Below are 18,494 nucleotides of genomic sequence, written 5' to 3'. Positions count from 1 at the left end.
AAATTGATGCCCGATTCCTTGGGGAAGGGGACTTGATTCTTTTATTCTTCTGCCAATCTGAGTGAGCCTTAAAAAACTGGAAATTCAGGGAGTAGGCAGATTTTCTTATTAAGGTACCAACAAGTTATTGAATACGCAATGTTATTAATTACTTGTGGACATCAACAAGTTCTCTAAAGTATAAATTATAAACTCCAAGTTTCAACACATTAATTTTGTGTTTCCCATCACTTTCTCCCTTGCCTTCCCTCTCATGTTGAGCTTTATGGTTCTGGTGTAGCACATTTGTTTTTGGTTGTGTTACCTGGTAGTGCATTAAACAGTAGTTTATTAACATACTTTCAGAACTGATATAGTTTAAAACTGGACACCTAGTAACCTGACATTATCCAGACAATCTTACTCTACTGTACTGTACTGTATTGTACTGTACTGTACTTTTACTGTACATATGATGATTCGGATAGACTTTGTGATGTATGGCTCATCCAAAGAAGAAGCTTATCATTCTCACTCTTGCAGTTAATTTCCATATGTTTGTTATCCTTTTCTTATATGAGTTACTGAAGCAGACTATTGGGATATCGAAGGAGTACTTCTCTGTTGTCTGAATGAGAAATAGCCGAAACTTTTGGTCTGAACCTATGATTTTTAATTTGTACCTCTCTTTGTATTTTCTGTGTAATGGATTCCTTCTATGGAAAAGAAAGATGTAGGCCAAAGGAGTCTGCCTGGAAGAGGGTATATTTTAGGGTTGAACTACATTTTATATAGAGTTTTTGACTGGCTGATTTTTAAGCTATGTCCTGAATTGCCTCATCAGTCAACCTGAATAATATGAAGACACTTGTATTTTTCTAAGTTTGCATAGGTCTAAGTGGCAATTCCTATTCATTCAGTTTTATAGCTAAATATACCTGCTGCTATCAGTGCAGATATTTCTATTAGAAATCTAGTTTTCTTGGCTGCCGCTAAAATTTCACTTTTGTATTAGTGATATAATGCAAATTCAGGATTGGGATATCTTGTCTATAAAATAGACTGGTATTCCCACTAACATTATTTGGAACAGGAAGCCCATATTGTGATGAATAAAACAAATGATTCCATTATCATTTCTGGCTGCATTGCTGATGCAGAGTTAGAAGGGGTCATTAGGCAGACATCAACGAACATTCATTAGCAAAGAAGTTGATGGGGTCATTAGAGAAGTATATCAGTTCAACAGGAATAAAACAAAATGTAGACAGCAAAAAAAATTATCCTTTTTTAAAAAAACGGTTTGACCACTCATTTAAGTAAATATATATAAAACTGATAGAGAAAAATCATTTTTCATCTAATGCACAAATACTCCCATTTGTTTTTCTCTTGCAAGGATAGTGGCATAAATGGATTCAGAGAAGATTTGTACAAATTAATGATCCATCAGTACTGACCAATTGAGATACATTAACTATTAACATGGGAATGCATCCTCATTCTTAAAATGTCTCCAGCTTTCTATTTTCTGGAAACTGAGTGAACAACAGAGAATGTGTCAGCCCATAATTGTTTAATAGCATCTTGAGTGCTTCACTCTAGCTTATGCTGAGTTGTTGTACTTAGAATCCAACAATTCCTTCTTCCACAGAGTTATTATCTACTTTGTAGATATCCTATATACCTGTATTTCAGGAGGAATGTAAGATAGCAGCAGCAACAGCAAAATAAACAGCTTAAAAATCAAGAATGTTTCCGGTCACTTTACCACAAAAAGCAATCTGTATTATTGAGCTGGAAAGGAAATGTGTATGTATGTGAATGTCTGTATATTCACACGTATATGTGCATGTGCACAAACGTATAACAGCCTAAATGTCAGGACTGCCATGCTGCTGGTCCAGCCATGCTTCCCCAGATGCCAATCTGCCATACGAAATAAGGGGAGGGAGCTGCAGAGTGGTATAAGGGTGTGTGGGGGGGGTGTAGAGTAAAGGGAATCAAAACTATTCATCATACTGTCCTCTAAGAGCTGTCGGCCATTCTAAGGTCACACCATGGAATGCAACACCTTCCAGCCCACCAAGCCAGGGACTGTTACCAAAACAATTTGTTTGAAATGTAATTAGATAGTTTGTTGTTAGTTGCAAAGTCATGTCTGACCCAACGCAACGCCAAGGACAACTTTCCTCCAGGCCTTCCTGTCCTCTACCATCCCCAGGAGACCATTTAAGCTCATGCCTACTGCTTCAGTGAGTCCATCCAGCCACCTCATTCTCAGCCGTCCCCTCCTTCTATTGCGTCAATCAACATCCAGAATCAGAAATAACAGAACAGAGGCTAGCAGGTCAGTGTTAATTTATAATAGAAAACAAAGCATTCACAGAAGTAGAATTGGAAGAACTGCCAAGGTCTATCCAGGGCAAAGAAATCAAAGCCTTGCCAGAAGTAACTCAGACTGTAGAGGCAATTCAAGGAGAGTCAGAAGCCAGCATAGCTATTGAATCATTTTCATTCCCAGGCACCCTCTACTCTGCCTTCTCCTCAGGAAGAACAAAGTTCTCAAATTAAAAAACAAGAGGAATTGAAGCAAAGAATAATTGAGTATCTAGAACAGCACAAAAATAACAGAATAAGGTTACTTGCTTTGAAGCTGATTACAAAGAAACAGTATAAATCTCCAATTTCAATCAAATCAGAAATGTTTTTAATCAATCAGTGAAGAGACTGCACTGCAGATGTTTGGTTGAAACATCTGACTACTCTGTAACAACTCATTGCCAAGCAGTTTAGCAACATACTGCAAAGAGGTGAAATTGAAAATTGGTTAACATCTGGAAAAAACCCTGTGATAATGAAATATCCAGCAAGAGGGGAAACACCAGGCAACTACAAGCCAATTACCTCCTTACTAACAATTTTCAAATTGCTGATGCAGTTGATCATTGCAGTTCTTGAAAGAGATGAGTTCACTTTTTATTCTTCCGGTAACATGTAAATACATCAAACGTGGTAAATTCCTACTTTCATTGAGCTGTTTAACCTGTTTCCAGAGGCATCATACCTATTTAATCAGTTTCTTGAGTATGGCTGTAACATTTTGGCATATGTGATAACATCTTGAAATGAAAAGACGTTTTACAGTGAAGCTAATGGTGAGAACCTCACATTTATCCTTGTTTTTAAAAGGTTCCATATTTTATCTTATACTGTAATATAAAATTTTAAATTATTTTGTTTCTGTATATCATAAATACATATACATGAATACATATAAACACATAAATACATGTTATCATATATCATAAATAGTCCATAGTAAATTACATTCCCTATCATGGTCCACCAACTGATGCTGTGGGAATATTAGCATGGTGTCTGGAAGCTGTGGAACCTTGGATGGGGAAAATGGGCTTTAACTCAACTCTAACAGGACTAAACTTTTGTTTAAGACACCCTGTATGCAGTAATTTTCCATCTCTAGTTCTGTATTGGGTTGCACTACACTAAACAGAACAGGGGTATAATTTGGGGACCTGACTTCAAGGAACAGCTGTGGCTAGAAAGGCCTTTGCACAACTTCACTTGTGTGTTAATTGCACTCTTTCCTTGGTCTGAGTGGCATTGCTTGACCATTTTTCAAGTGGATTAATGTAATGTCCTCTATATGGAGCTGTCCTTGAAGAACATTTGAAAACTCCAGCTAGTTCAGAATGCAGCAATGTAGGGAGTTAAAAGTATGTCTCGGTGTGTCCATTGTTACTGTACATCTCTGCTCCTCAAGCTGCATCGGTTTCTAGTATGTTTTGGGATCAATTCAAGGTGTCGGTTGCTACGTATAAAGCTTTGCGTGACAAGGGAATGGGGTTTTTGCAAGTCAGCTTCTCCCCAATTGTTTCTACTTATTCCATCAGATGCAGCAAGATGATGTGGGTTCCATCAATTAAAAAATATCATTTTATGGGACCCAGAAAGCAGTCCTTTCTGTCCCAGCACTTGTCCTTTGGAACAGCATGCTTCCCGAGATTGAATTCATCCCAAATCTCTTGGCTTTTCAAAAAGCCATAAGACCTATATGTGCTCCTGCATGGTGTGTGTGTGTGTGTGTGTGTGTGTGTGTGTGTGTGTGTCAGAGGGTTTATTGGAGCCTTTGGGGCATTCTTAGTTTGTTAATTTTTAAAAATCTTGACAGTCATTATAACTTTTATATATTAGTTTTTGTTTTTTGTCGTTGTTTTACTTTCTTTTATATGTCATTAGCTGCCCAGAGTCACAGTGGTGATATGGGCATACGTGTAAATATAATATGATGGTAATGATGATGATGGTGGTGGTGGTGATAGTTTCTGTATGTTTTTAAGACTTCCCTGAAATTAAGAAATTAAGAAAGCAAAGCTCATTAGATGTACTACTCTTCATCTCAGGCATAGGGAGTTCTAATTTTTTTTTTTAAATTAATAAATCCGATTGACTATCTGAAGTGATAGAAATTATTTTTTCTTATAATTCTTAGTCTTCATGCATAGATTTGGCTGTTGTGACTTACTTCATATTCAACCTACTATCATGCTGTCATGATTGGAATTATTAACAGCCATTTGAATTTGACACTATTCATTCAAGACATTTGCAATGAGTATTGTCATGTAAATCATGATCATGGAAATAATTTTAACCTCAAAGGATAAATATTTACTACATAGAATTTATTTTTAGCATTGTCCAAATAATATAATGCATATCTTGATTTTCTCTTCGATTTTCCAAAACTCCTATGTAAATATTAATTTTCATAGCTTTTCAAAATGTATGCATTATCATATTAAAGTCTGTCTGACTACATAAAGACTGTGCTGCGATTTCATGGATATGAACAAACAGCAACCTGTGGCTTTGGCTTGCAATTAGATGTTGCAATTTTGTTGTTATCATTGTTTTTATTAAACAGCTGGATTATCTGAGAGACTGCCTCTGTCCTGTGATTTCTGCCTGGCCAATACGATAGAACAAAGTGGGCATGCTCTGAGTCTCCTCAGTTAAACAGTGTAACCTTTTGGGACTCAGGAAGCATGCCTTCTCCATAACATCTGTCCCATCTAGAAGGAGTTTTTCCTAAGATCTGAGAACTCCCCTCCTGATGATGTTCTGGGAGGCCTTGAAAATCTGGTTGTTCTCCCAGGCCTTTGGGTAGGGTGATGGATGCCTCTGTTTAAAATACATGTTGCCTGGATCGACATTATAAAACAAGCATTTTGTAATTGTTTTCGATTAATTGTGTTATATTCTTATTTATGTGTTGTTTTTATGCCATTTTTTTTCACTTTGTGAGCTGCCCAGAGTTGCACAGCATTAAAATTGAATTAATGAAAAAATAAAGTAAATTTCTATATTTGGGTAAACATACTTCAGAGTCAAAACATTGGCCAGATAGGATTTTCAGCTTATGGGAGTTCAGGATTCATTATCACTCTTTGTATCTGTCCTTCATTTAGGATGGTGGTGGGGGAAGTAAAATAAATGGTTCACAGGAAAGTAAATCTTGATGAAGCTGTTCAATTTTAGTATTTTTTCTTGGGGAATTAAGATTTTCTTATTGCAACACTTAGCTCTATTTTCATTTTAACCTTCAAACTGGTTCTGGTTCTGCTGATTCTATTAAAATGTTATTTTATTGTTTGTTAATTGTTGCTTCCTGTATTTCATAAACTTTTGTTGCACACACGTACTTTTTGTTTTGAGCTGCTAGAATATTAGTATTTACACTGAGCAGCTTGGGTTTACTTCTATTATTTTTTGGGACAGTATATAAAAGCAAATCAATTAGTAAAACAAAATATTGTATTTGAAATTTATGCAAAGATGAAAATGAGAATTTGATAAATGATAAATTTATGGTAATAGAATATTGTAACCAGATATGTGCTGCTTAATATATCTTTTGAGCTAAATCCTTGTGTACTTATTTACATTGGAATTGTGTTTGGGAAAATCAAATTGCCTGGCTTGACCTAATTCCCTGTTATTCTCATTGTTGTTGTTGTTGTTTACAACTCAAACAATACATAATCTCAGTTTACAGATTTAATATAAACAGTTAACAATGTGACTTCAGAAAGATTTACACCGATTCAAGGCAAAATGCAACCAACCTAACAGTTCCAGTTCTTTTTACCCCTATTCACTCAAAATTAGTTTGTATACAAATGTTTAGGTTTATTACTTTGATGGATTCTTTGAATGAAAAGCTATTATTTATCTTTTGCTATTAACACAATGTTCATTTGACTTAACATCACATCATATTTTCAGATAATGTGCATCAAATATCGCACAACCATCTAATGAGAGATTAATTAAAGCACATGCTTATCCCAATGCCCATATTTAGGTGCTGTCTGTTGATAACACTGATTTTATACTAAGGCAGAGTGTACTATCCATAGGCTATACTTTGGGACATTACAAAGTAGTAAAGAATACTGTAGTAAGAGGTATTATTTATTGCAACGAACAAGGTCATACATTGCAGAAAGACTCTGAGGAATTTAAGGAACTGTATGTGATTGTAGTGCATACTATTCTTATGATTTCCCATCTCCCAAGAGCAGGTGAAAGTGGTAAACTTCTGAATTCCATTCAGTTTACAAAAAATTTTTGGTATCCAGGCTTCTATGTTTTTTTTAAATATATATTTTTAAAAAGCTCATTGATTCCTTTTCTAATGCAGTACCTGCTTAGCTTGGCCAAAGCACACAGAAATCCTCTCTGTTATTTCCATACAATTAAATTTCATGTGCTTGTGGCACATTTTTAAAATGTTGCCTGTTTTGAAAGTTTACAGCAGTATAGTAGTTTACAATTCACACCTTTTCTTACAGTAAGTCCATGTCTCCAAAGGAATTAGTAAAACAATTAACTTCTCATGTATGCATGTGATTTTGTTTTCAACTTTTTAAAATATAATTTATTCACATATTAGATTCTGTAATTTGTAAGTTACATCTTTAAAATGATTGGCTTGGTTTGGCTAGCTATTCAGTATGATAGAATCTGTTGTCTTTGTTTTATATATATATGAAATGGCTGCCAGATTCTGCATGAACATTCACAAAATACTCATTTATAAGAAGGCAAACTTGTGTGGTTCTTTCCTCGCAGTCCTCTATTCCTACCGGATTATACCTTCCAATCCTTTATCTACTTTTTGGGAAGGCATGCATAATGGCAAATTAAACACTGAGCTGCAGATATGTACCATTTTACTTTCTAAGAATGTCTACGTGGTTTATATGAACCGAGATAAATTGCTGAAAATAAAGGTGTTGCTGGTGGCTGATGCATTGTAGTTTAGCTTTATTAATTGATTGATTAATTGCCTATCTTTATTATTTTTACAAATGACTGAAGCTGGTGAGCATATCCAGCACATCTTCCTCCTCCTATTATCCTTATAACAACAACTCTATGAAGTGAGTTGGACTGAGAGAATGACTGGCCCATACTCATTCAGTTGACTTTCATTGCTAAAACAGAACCTGCTCATGGTTTCCCACTTTCTAACTTGATACTTTAACCACTAAACCAGTTGCTATTAAAACAGGTGGTTTTTTAAAAACATAGATAGGTAGAGAATTTGAAGTGAGCCAAGGAAGAAGACTTATAGGCATCAGTGTTCATGGCACAAGTTGTCTATCCCTGTGTTCGATAATTATTTTTACTGTTATTTAAAATAATCAAGTTGTATAAGGGTATCACAAACCTTATTATAAGGCATCTATTTACTTTACTTAGGGTCAAGTTATGTTCAGAAATGGAGAGAGGATGGGGACCATCAAATTCACACAGTTTCAAGGTAGGTGACAGATATTTATTTATGCCTTGTACCTATATTATTATGACTGTGGATTTCAATTTGAAGATATAGTATACTTTGCTTTGCTTTATACTTTATGATGACGTGAAAGTAAAAGAATATATGTCAATAAAATTTAGTGCATTACACAGCAATAAAGGAATATCTTTAAAAAAATAAATAGGATCATTTATGTTAGAGACTGAATTTTTTTTTAATGATATTAAAGAATAGAAATATCGTAGGCTAATCTTTTTTTTATTCTTTCTGAAAAGTGAAATAGAATTTGCAATTTAGAATATTGCTTTAATAGAATTTCTTCCTTTCCACTTCTGCATCCTCCTTCCTCTTCCTTTTGCCTTTCATTTAAAACAATGACATATTTTGATAGCCAAATATTGATGAAAATTGTACTAGTACAATGGCTTGGATTCATTTTAGCAAGAGTATATATTCAAGAGAAGATACATAATTTAAACCTGACACTTTCTAGATGTGTTGGAATTGGAGCATCAAGATTTCGCAATGTATTTGGATGGCATTAGTTTGGCAAAAGTTGCCTTAAATTATCCCATTTGTGGAGGGTTTATTATAATCTTATATAATATAAGAATCATGCTTTTAATGTGCTACATTCCTGTGACATGTTTAGAAAATGTACTATATAGATCATATAGAACTGCAGATTTTAAAAAATGATTAACAAATAATTAGCATTATCAGATAGAAAACTAGACTTATTAAATAAAATGTAGGAATGGAAAGGATTAAAACTTCAGTTATCCATATTACAACTGAAAAATTAATTTAATTATATTTGAATATTTCCACGAATGAATTATCTATGTCCTTTTTGAGCTACTAAAGAATTATTGAATTGACTTAGAATTATTAAGCAAAAGTGTATTTACTGTATTTTTCACCCCCAAAAAGAGGGTGAAAATCTGAGTGCGTCTTAAAATCTGAATGTAGACCCACCCAGCCTTTCAAACGGAGGTTTCAGAGGCTGAAAAAAGCCTCCAAACAGAGCTTCAGAAAAAAAAGCCTCAGAAAGGAAGCTTCAGAAAAAAAGCCTCCAAACAGAGCTTCAGGAAAAAAAGCCTCAGAAAGAAAGCTTCAGAAAAAAAGCCCCCGAAACAGAGCTTCAGAAAAAAACACCTCTGAAACTATGTTTCAGGGGCTTTTTTTCTGAAGCTCTTTCGGAGGCTTTCAGAGGCAGAAAAAACAGTTTATTCTGAAACAGAATTTCAGAAGTTTCAGAGGCTGGAAAAAAAAGCAAGGCACAGAGCTCACAACCAACAAACCTGTTACTAAAATACACCTCTGGGAACAGCTGATTGGGGGTATTCCGGGAAGCCAATCCACCCACCAATCAGCTTTTTTCTTATTTTCCTCCCCAAAAACCAAGGTGCGTCATATACTCTGAAAAATACGGTAATGAATTATTTTTTAAAACTCATTGATAAGTTTCTTTATTTTATTCGATTTCTATAGCCACCGATCTCAGCAAAAAGTCTGGATGGCTCACAATTGAAATCACGTATTACAGTTAAAATCTTAAAAATATTTTAAAATAATAAAAACAATAAAAACATTAAAAAGGTCATTTTCTAGTCTCTGTCAGCCAACATTCTTTGGCTGATGGGATCTGCAGCATGCGCATCCTATCTGATCTGGTTGGAAGGATAGAAACACTGGAAAAAAGGTGATCCTCAGGAACCCTGGTCCCAAGCCATGTAGGGCTTTATAGGTAACCACCAGCACCTTGAATTGCATCTGGAAAAACACACTAGTGTAACTCATGCAGGAGTGATGCTACATGTGTCATATATCTGGCACCAGTTACTACCTATGTGACTGCATTCTGCACCAATTGAAGTTACTCAACACAAACAAAAGTTAACACAGTAACAGCAATTTTGTACTAAACAGAGACTAAAGATTTCTCAGTAAAGAGGGCAGGAAGTAAAAGAGAAGATGGTGGACTGAAGATGGTGGAACCAACATTTGTGACCCAATGAGCATATTGGTTCCTTCAACCCTCTCTGAATAAACAGAGGAAACCCAAGCTGTTCTCCTTGCAGTTATTCCTCACAAAGAGACCACAAGACCGCAGCCTTGGGAGACGGGATGGGGTGGGGAAATCATGAGACAAGAGAATTTGCTATCATTGCTCCAGCTGCAAATGGTGCTTTTTCAAAGGGCAGTAAGTTTGCTCTTCCCTTGCTACCACTTTCAGAAATTGCCTATTCACTTCTTCAAAGAAGTTAGACATCCTGAAAGTGGCAAGATTGCAAACACTAAGTGAATGCCCTCATGTCCTTTATATTAAAAAAATGAAGATTTATCATTATAAACTTTAAGAATTTGAAATAAACAGCAAAAACCAAGACAGAGTTTTGGCCTAAAAGCATTAAGAGTTCAGACAATATTGGACTAACGGATTTTGGATATTAAGTCTGAAAATAATCTTAAAGAATAAATGCATTTGGGGGGGAGGGAAGAAAAACTGTTTTTGATATTGGAGACATAACAAGACACGTAATTTATAATGGCATTCAGATATCTTTGAGGAATTGCACCCAGAACTGCACTGGGGCTTTCAATCAATTATGTCAGCAATAATGTTTCTTGTGAGGAGCAATCCATTTGAAGAAAAATACACAATAAAATCTAGCTGAAAACAACACAATCAAGACTTTGAGTTGGTCATCAAATATAAAGAAAGAAATGAATGAGGCTTTAAAAATTAAGAAAGACATAAAAATGACAATTCCAGAGAGGAACAATTTCTTTTTGTTACCCTGTTTCCCCGAAAATAAGACATCCTCTGATAATAAGCCCAATCGGGCTTTTGAGCGAATGCGCTAAAATAAGCCTCCCCCCAAAAATAAGCCCTCCCTGAAAATATTTAAACACAAAGCTGGAAATCAGGGAAGACAGCAAGAGGAGCCCCATCTTGCTCCATGCACCCCAAAATAATAAGACCTCCCCGAAAATAAGGCCAAGCGCTTATTTCGGGGTTCAAAAAAATATAAGACAGGGTCTTATTTTGGGGGAAACACAGTAGACTTACAAAGGAGACTGTTTAAATTATTGAAAAAATTCATAACAAGGATCAACATTCATCTGAATAAAGAGAAATACTGTATTTTTTAAAAAAGGAATACAAAGTTGGTTTATAAGATCAGGTTAAAATGGGACGTTATTTGTCATTCTTTTTAGAGGCTGATGTCTGGACTGGAAAAATGCGGCATATTGGATTTGCAGACATTTAATATGATGTTTTTCTCCCTACAGTTACTTTATGTACCGTAATTGGTTTTTAAAGGAGAAATTATCCTTCTTTGTTATGTTAAATTTTAGTCTTTTTTATGTTAGGATACTGGGATTACTTAATATTTTCTAAATGTGGATTTGTTTAGAGTTTAAAGTCGAGATATGGAAGTATCGAATTGGATATATTATTATTTGGGATAGTTTTCTTTGGAATTTTTGGAATTTTGGATGGAAAACTGAAGCTTGTATTTTTTTTTTTAAGGCAAAATGGTCCTGCTTTGTCATGTTAAACTTTAGTTTTTTGTTTATGCTAGGATGTCAAGACAACTTCATGCCTTTTAAATGGGGTCCGTCTTACTGCTAAGAATTGAGATGTGGAATGTTAAGTTTTATATATGTTAATTAATGTTGTTATTTTGCAGCTCTGTTTGAATTTTTGCTGATAATTGGATTGTAAAAGATGCCACTTATTTTATTTGTCCATTGTTAAGAGATGGGTTATGGAATGAAGAGTTATATATTTGTTAATTAAGAGGAGGTGATGAGATTATGAAATTGATTATACATAGGATGAGGGTGAGAAGCTGCTTTCTTAGGGGAATTCTTTTTACTTTTTTTGCTTTCTTACAGTCTTTTTCTTTTCTTTTTTTACTTTGTGTTATCTTTTATTGTTGGAACTAAAGCTTTTTAATAAATATTAATAAATTTGTAAATAAAAAATAAAGATCGTAGAAAGCAAGGCAGAAGGCACTCTATAAGCACTAGGAATAAGGCTTACATTAACCCCAGGTCTATTGCCGACTGTTTCTCTACCTATTCGGATAAAAAAGGATACTGTTCTCAGTACAACGCCAAGTGCATTATGTAGCTGAATCTATATAGGTACCCACATTCTATAATAACATGATGAATTTCACTGTCTCTAAAGAAACAAGCTGAAGAGACCCTTCCTGATTTTGCATCGTCAGATTTCTGTGAGGATAAGAAGCTACCGAATTATGAATCAGAGTATGAAGCAAGGCTAAATCCTTTGGCCAAAAGTGACCTTCCCATGAAAACTCTTTATTGAGATCACTTACTCTATTATCATCACAGAAATCCTAACATCCAGACCTTTTCCTATAAAGCAAGTAAGAAATCAAACCAAGAAAGATTATTCCAAGTTTCAGCTCACATGAGCAACGGATTTGCTTTTAGGGCGTGCTAAGCTATTGCATTAATTTATGAGAATGAAAGCAGAATCTGCTTTGCCAAATGATGAAAGAGTTCGGACAGAGAAATATATTTTCTTATGTTTTTAGTTTTATTCAGAGTTTGAAATGTGTCCAAAAGCAAATCTGCAGCTAGCAAATAAGGGGAAGTCTTCATGTGATTGTGTCTTTTAAGTTAAGGATAAGGACTAATATGTAAGGTTTGAAGGCCTCTACTCCAAAGTTCAGTTCTCAATGTCTCCTCTCCTAATTATCAGAAACAGCAGGAATATCTGAAATCAATATTCTTCCAGATCCTACCTCCTTGGTTGTTTGCAAGCCCAGTCCAGTTTGGTCATTCAATGGTATCCTTCAAGGAAGGTAGAGTAGAAAAATTACTTGCATGTACTCCAAATGAAGCATTTGCAAAGTTGGCTCTGTCAGGAAAGACCTGCTTGAAAGCCATCTTTGTATTTTGAAAGAGATCTCCTTGGGGAACCAAATGTTGTCATTGAAAGAGGTTGAATTTCGGGCCCTGTTTGTTTGTTTATAGAACATATTTCTATAAGCCCCCACTTCACAAGAAATTGAAGGTGGGTGGTGTAAAATGCTTAATTAGAAATACATAAGAAACAATCAGAATTTTAGAAATAATATAAAAGTCTTCCTAAAACAAGAGAGGATTATAATAACTCTATAAAGGAACCATTGCAAAATCTCTCCAGCCCCTAGAAAACCCCAGGCCAGATAACATAGTCAGTTCTTGAGGGATTTGTGGAATGTTGAGAGGGATGGAGTTAATCTCACTTCTGGGGGGAGAAGATTCCACAAGGCAGGCACAGCAACAGAGAAGCCCCCCCTCCTGGGACACCCCCCCCAAATGTAATTTCATGGCAGATGGGACCCACAACATGCCTTCTCTGCCTGAGCAGATGGGCCAGGCAGGTGTAATCAGGGAGAGGCATCCCTTAGAAAACCCAGCCCCATGCCATAAAGGGCTTTAAAGGTCAAAACCTTGAATTAGACCAGGAAGCAAACTGGCAAACAGTACATCTTGGAGAGCTGAGATGTAACATGTATCAGTCTAGGGGCACATATTATATAGGGGCTACAATTCTATGTTAGAAGTATATATATATTTTCCCCGAAACCTTTCACAGTATCTTTCTCAGTGTTTTTTAAAGTGAGTTTTCTTTCTGGGATTACAGCCAATTTGATAGGATATATGAAAATATTATGAATGGGCTTTGATTAGTGCTAGTTAAACCCCAAAAGATGTGGAAGACATCTTGTAAGGAATCTGCCTAGAGAAACTGCAAACTATTTCTGTGCATGAAAACTAATTAGGTAGAAAATACTGAGGATTGTTTTACATATGCATGAACATTCTCTGCTTTCTCTACAGATTTAATTTTCAGCTTAGTTCATGAACCAATTCCACATAAAAGCATTGTACTGCTGTGATTTGAAAATTAAATTTATGGTGTTAATAGCCCCATCAGCATACAACTATTGCTACATGCTTTGATTGTGAAAGGATCTGATCCACCTTTTTAATTGTTTGGTTTTGTCATTTCTGTTTCTAACTCTTAGAAATATATTTCAGTTGAGGAAAAGGACACCATTTTTATGTTATTTTTTTTCCTGTTTTGTTTAATGCTTCCTCTTTTTTTGTAGTTTTCTAATTTGCTGCCCATAATGAAAGACTCCCTAAATGTGCTGTGTTTTTTCTTCAGTAAGTCAGAAAGTAGGAGGAAGAACCTTCTAATTTTTATTGGATTGTTCCATTGTTATATATTGTCATAATCGAGTGAGAACTACAAAGTTTATGCTCTGTGAAATAAATTGACTTTAATGCACATAATTCTTTTTTGAGTTGCAGTGTGAACTTACTTTTGTCTTCCAAAACACTTGGCATGTATTTCTAGTATAAATATGGAGCATAAATATAACGTGTGTAAGTCCACTGAACTCACTGACTTTACTTAACTTTCTGTGGATTCATATTGAATGTGATTTTAAGCTATTTTAAATTTGTATTTATTGTTTACATTTATTGCTATTTATTGATTACACTTATTTTAACAGGTGAGATATTTTTTAAAAGTTTTTAAAAAATAAATAATAAAAACAGCACAACTGATTTTATTTGGAGCAGGGTGAATAAAAATCAATGATTTTTTTAAAAAATCAAAAAAATCAGATTTTTTTGATTTAAATCGGATTTTTTTGATTTTTATTGAATTTATTTTAATAAAAAACTTTTGGGGTAAAAATCTATCGTAAGATAGTTTTCTATTTAAGATACATAAATAATTTAGTTTATTCAGCATGAAATGGAGCTTAGTTATGTAGCATGAGGCTGTATATTCTGCAACACTGGGACTATTGGTGAGTCAACAGTGGGTCAAAGGAATAGCAGAGATGACAGTTGCTCTTTAAAAATTATGATTTAAATCGAGTTGATTTAAATCAAGTCTTTTTACTAGTGATTTAAATCATGATTTAAATCAAATCCACCCTGATTTGGAGTAAATGTTTGGAGTGAATCAAACACATACAACATATAGTCAAAATAAGCTCATCCAACAGCCCAGCCCAATGCTAGGGAAAGATCCTGATCTTCAGCATTTTTTAGGAAGCTGGCAAGGTCAGGACCATCCTAATCTCCCAGGGGTGGCGATGGGGGTATATACTGTTCCATTAGGGCATTTGAAGAGAGAGAGAGAAAATGTGCTTCTGGGATCTCATTTGATGGCATTAATATGAAGGATCTGGATCATGCCCACCTTTTCAGAACTTGTAGGGAGCATAATTGGAGATAGGCAGTCCCATAAATAACCTGCAAGGCAGACCAGACTAAAAAAAAATTCTATATAGGTCAGATTACTATATAAATATAGCTACATACATCTTCATCAACAATAATAATAGACAGATTATAATAGAATCTCTGCAAGTCTTAATGTACTTCCCCTCTCCCAAAGTTTATCTTTATATGAACTAGGGAGGGGCTTGTCTGAGATGTTTTCTCAACATGGTTTCTTGGCCTGGGCTCAAGCCCTACTTAACTGACCATTGCCTTGGTAGTGGCTTCTCCTCCTGTCTTTGCAGACCATTCCCTATGCTTTCTATATAACCCACCTGTATGACACATACAGTTTTATAGATGATATCCAGCATCATGAATTGCAGATGGAAGTCCACTAAGAGCAAACACAGCTCACAAAGTAGGTGTTACATGGGTGTGTGCCTATAATTACCTGCACCACTGTCTTCTGGACCAGATATAGCTCCTGTATTGTCTTTAAGGGCAGTCCTATATAGAATGCATTGCAATAATGCCTACAGGCCCCAGAATGAGTGACAGTGAGTAGGGCATCTGTTTTGCTCAGAGTCCTCTGTGTCTCTCATGGAATCAGTCCCTCTCCTCACAAAGTCTCCAGTTTGAGATTACAGAGATTTCAGCCTGTAATCTGAAAGTCTGGGACTCTAATGAGTTCCTTGTATTATTAGGCTTTGTATTATTAGGCTTTCTCAGTTTTTCTTTTAACTATTGAAATGAAAATATATTTAATTGACAGTTCCCTGCAGGGGAAGACCTGTAGTGGTTAAATGGAAGAAAAGTTGGCCTTAAATTTTTTTTTTTACTACTACTTGCATTATAGAAGAAATATGAAAAGGGCAATCCAGAAGTGACAATAAATAACTGAAAAGAACAATATAAATACAGTGCATAGCTACATACATGAAATGGAAACATGTTAATTCATTATATAACTAAAATCAGTAAAAAAATAGATTGCTGATAAACAATTGCTATATTGCTATTGGTAATGAATTCTATCATGTTCCTATGATGAAAAAACAAAACTCGAATTAAGACATAAATGCAGAGACAACTAGTTAAACAGCTAACATATTAGATATGCCTTAATTTGTAAAGTAGATTATAGTTCATTTCTGGGGGAGGGGGGGGATGGTTCATTCCAAACAACAATTACAAAATGATTCAGAAGTATTTCAGTCTTGCAGCAGACTTCTTTGCTATTCTTAGAGCAATCCATCCTTTTTTCAGATTTGTTATGAACCTGGAAGAAGATGTGATTGCTTTAATTCTTTATTTTTCAAATTTATCCCTGCATGCTCCTGGCAACCTTGAATCATAATAAAGCTATATTAAGAAAAATAGATTTAGCAATAACAAACAATTAAACCAATCATATTGGAAATAAGAACAACCATTAGTACAAACTTAAATGAGTTTCAGACCCAGGAAGCTACAGACCAGTCAGCATAACATCAATACCTGGGAATATACCGGAAAAGATAATAAAAAACAGATCTGTGAACATCTAAAAACAAATAAAGTTGTAACTAAAAGCCAGCACAGATTTATTAAAAACAGATCATGCCAAAACAATCTTATTTAATTCTTTGACAAAATGACTAAATTCGTAGACCAGTAAAATGCTGTGGACATAGTATACTTAGATTTCAGCAAGGCATTCAACAAAGTAGACCACAACCTACTTCTAAGTAAGCTAGAAAAATGTGGGATAGACAGCATCACCACCAGATGGATTTGTAAATGGCTGACAAACCATACTCAACGAGTAGTCCTTAATGGTACAACAGGAATAGCCAACACCCAGAAGAAAAGCTCAGGATCCAAAAAGATCTTGACAAACTTGAACAATGGGCCCTATTCAATAAAATGAAATTTAATGTGGAGAAAAGCAAGGTTTTTCACTTAGGCAGGATAAACCAAATGTACAAGTACAGATTAGGCGAAACCTGGCTCAAAAACAGTAACTGTGAGAGGGACTTTGGAGTCCTAGTAAACAATCAATTAAATATAAGCCAGCAGTATGTGACAACAGCTAAAAATGCTAATACAATCCTTGGTTGTATAAACAGAAGCACAGAATCAAAATCACGTGAAGTATTAGTACTGCTTTATAAAGTCTTAGTAAGACCATACCTGGAATTTTGCATCCAGTTTTGGCCATATTACAAAAGATGTTGAGACTTTGGAAAAAGTGCAAAAAAGGAGCAACTTAAGATGATTAAAGGCCTGGAAACGAAAACATATGAAAGACGATTGCAGGATTTGGGTTTAACTAATCTAGAGAAAAGGACTAGGGAGGACATGATAGTTGTGTTCCATTATTTAAGGGGCTGCCACAAAGAGGAGGGGGGTCAATTTATTTTCCAAAGCACCAGATGGCAGGACAAGTAACAATGGATGGAAACTAATCAAAGAGAGAAGCAACCTGAAATTAAGGAGAAACTATCTAATAGTGAGAATAATTAACCAGTGGAATACTTGCTGTCAGAAGTTTTTAGATTGCATTTAAAGGTAATCAAAGAGGCTGATGCCTGTAAGGTAATTTTGAAAGAAACACCCCAAAACTCTGGTTACTACATGGAAGGCTCTGGGCCTAGTTAATTCTAAGCAGACTTTCTTTGTTAGTAGCACTCACAAGACATGCTACAACCTGGGCTTCCTCCTGTGCTGGCCAAACTGCCTCCTGTGCTGCCTCCTTTGCTGGCCATGCCAACTGCCTTCACTAGGGCTTATTTTTGGGTTAGGGCATGTATTAGGCACACACCCAAAAAATCAGGCTAGGATTTATTTTGGGGGTAGGTTGTATTTTTGAGGACACACGGTAAAAAATGTGCTAAAAAAAACCACATAAAAAAAAATCTCAGAGAAGCCTGCAGAAAGACTGAATTAATAAATAATAAATAAAGATGTGCCATTCATGTGAAAGATCAGAAAACATTTTAAACTCATTTAACAAGCATGCAGTTTTATATGGTGATTTCTTCCTCCTGTCCTACATCCCCCCCCATCAAAGTTGCTACTGAAGTTTATGAAGATTCATTTAACTGATGATAACATAAACCTATGTTGCCTATCCAACTGGAATCCAAATGTGTGGTTCATTGAGTAATTGGGTTTATATTTTCAAAGCAACATGCATAGTGCTCATTCTTCCTATTTAGCAACTCTGTGAGGTAAGAAAGTCAGAGGGCACTTGAGCTTCTGTGATGGAAGGTGGACGATAAACCACCGGTCTCTTCATTTTCTGTCCAATACCACTGTACCACACTAAAAATAATCATATACTGTATATGTACTATATAATCAAAAGGGACCATACTGAATTTTAAAAGATTTGCTG

General features: G+C 35.2%; 1 protein-coding gene across 2 annotated transcripts in view; it reads left to right on the top strand.

Moving 5' to 3' along the window:
• GABBR2 (gamma-aminobutyric acid type B receptor subunit 2) overlaps positions 1-18,494 on the top strand; it is a 376,357-nt gene that overhangs the window by 190,373 nt on the left and 167,490 nt on the right. For both annotated transcript variants that reach the window (XM_034411851.3, XM_034411850.3), the window contains exon 8: positions 7,774-7,834. In XM_034411851.3, coding sequence (XP_034267742.1) covers positions 7,774-7,834 — 61 coding nt within the window. The remainder of the gene's footprint in view (positions 1-7,773; positions 7,835-18,494) is intronic.

Source organism: Pantherophis guttatus, chromosome 3, assembly GCF_059756535.1.
Source record: "Pantherophis guttatus breed Tessera chromosome 3, ASM5975653v1, whole genome shotgun sequence".
Classification (NCBI taxonomy): domain Eukaryota; kingdom Metazoa; phylum Chordata; class Lepidosauria; order Squamata; family Colubridae; genus Pantherophis; species Pantherophis guttatus.
The sequence above is the reverse complement of the archived record's forward strand: the minus strand, read 5'-3'. Positions and strand labels throughout refer to the sequence as shown.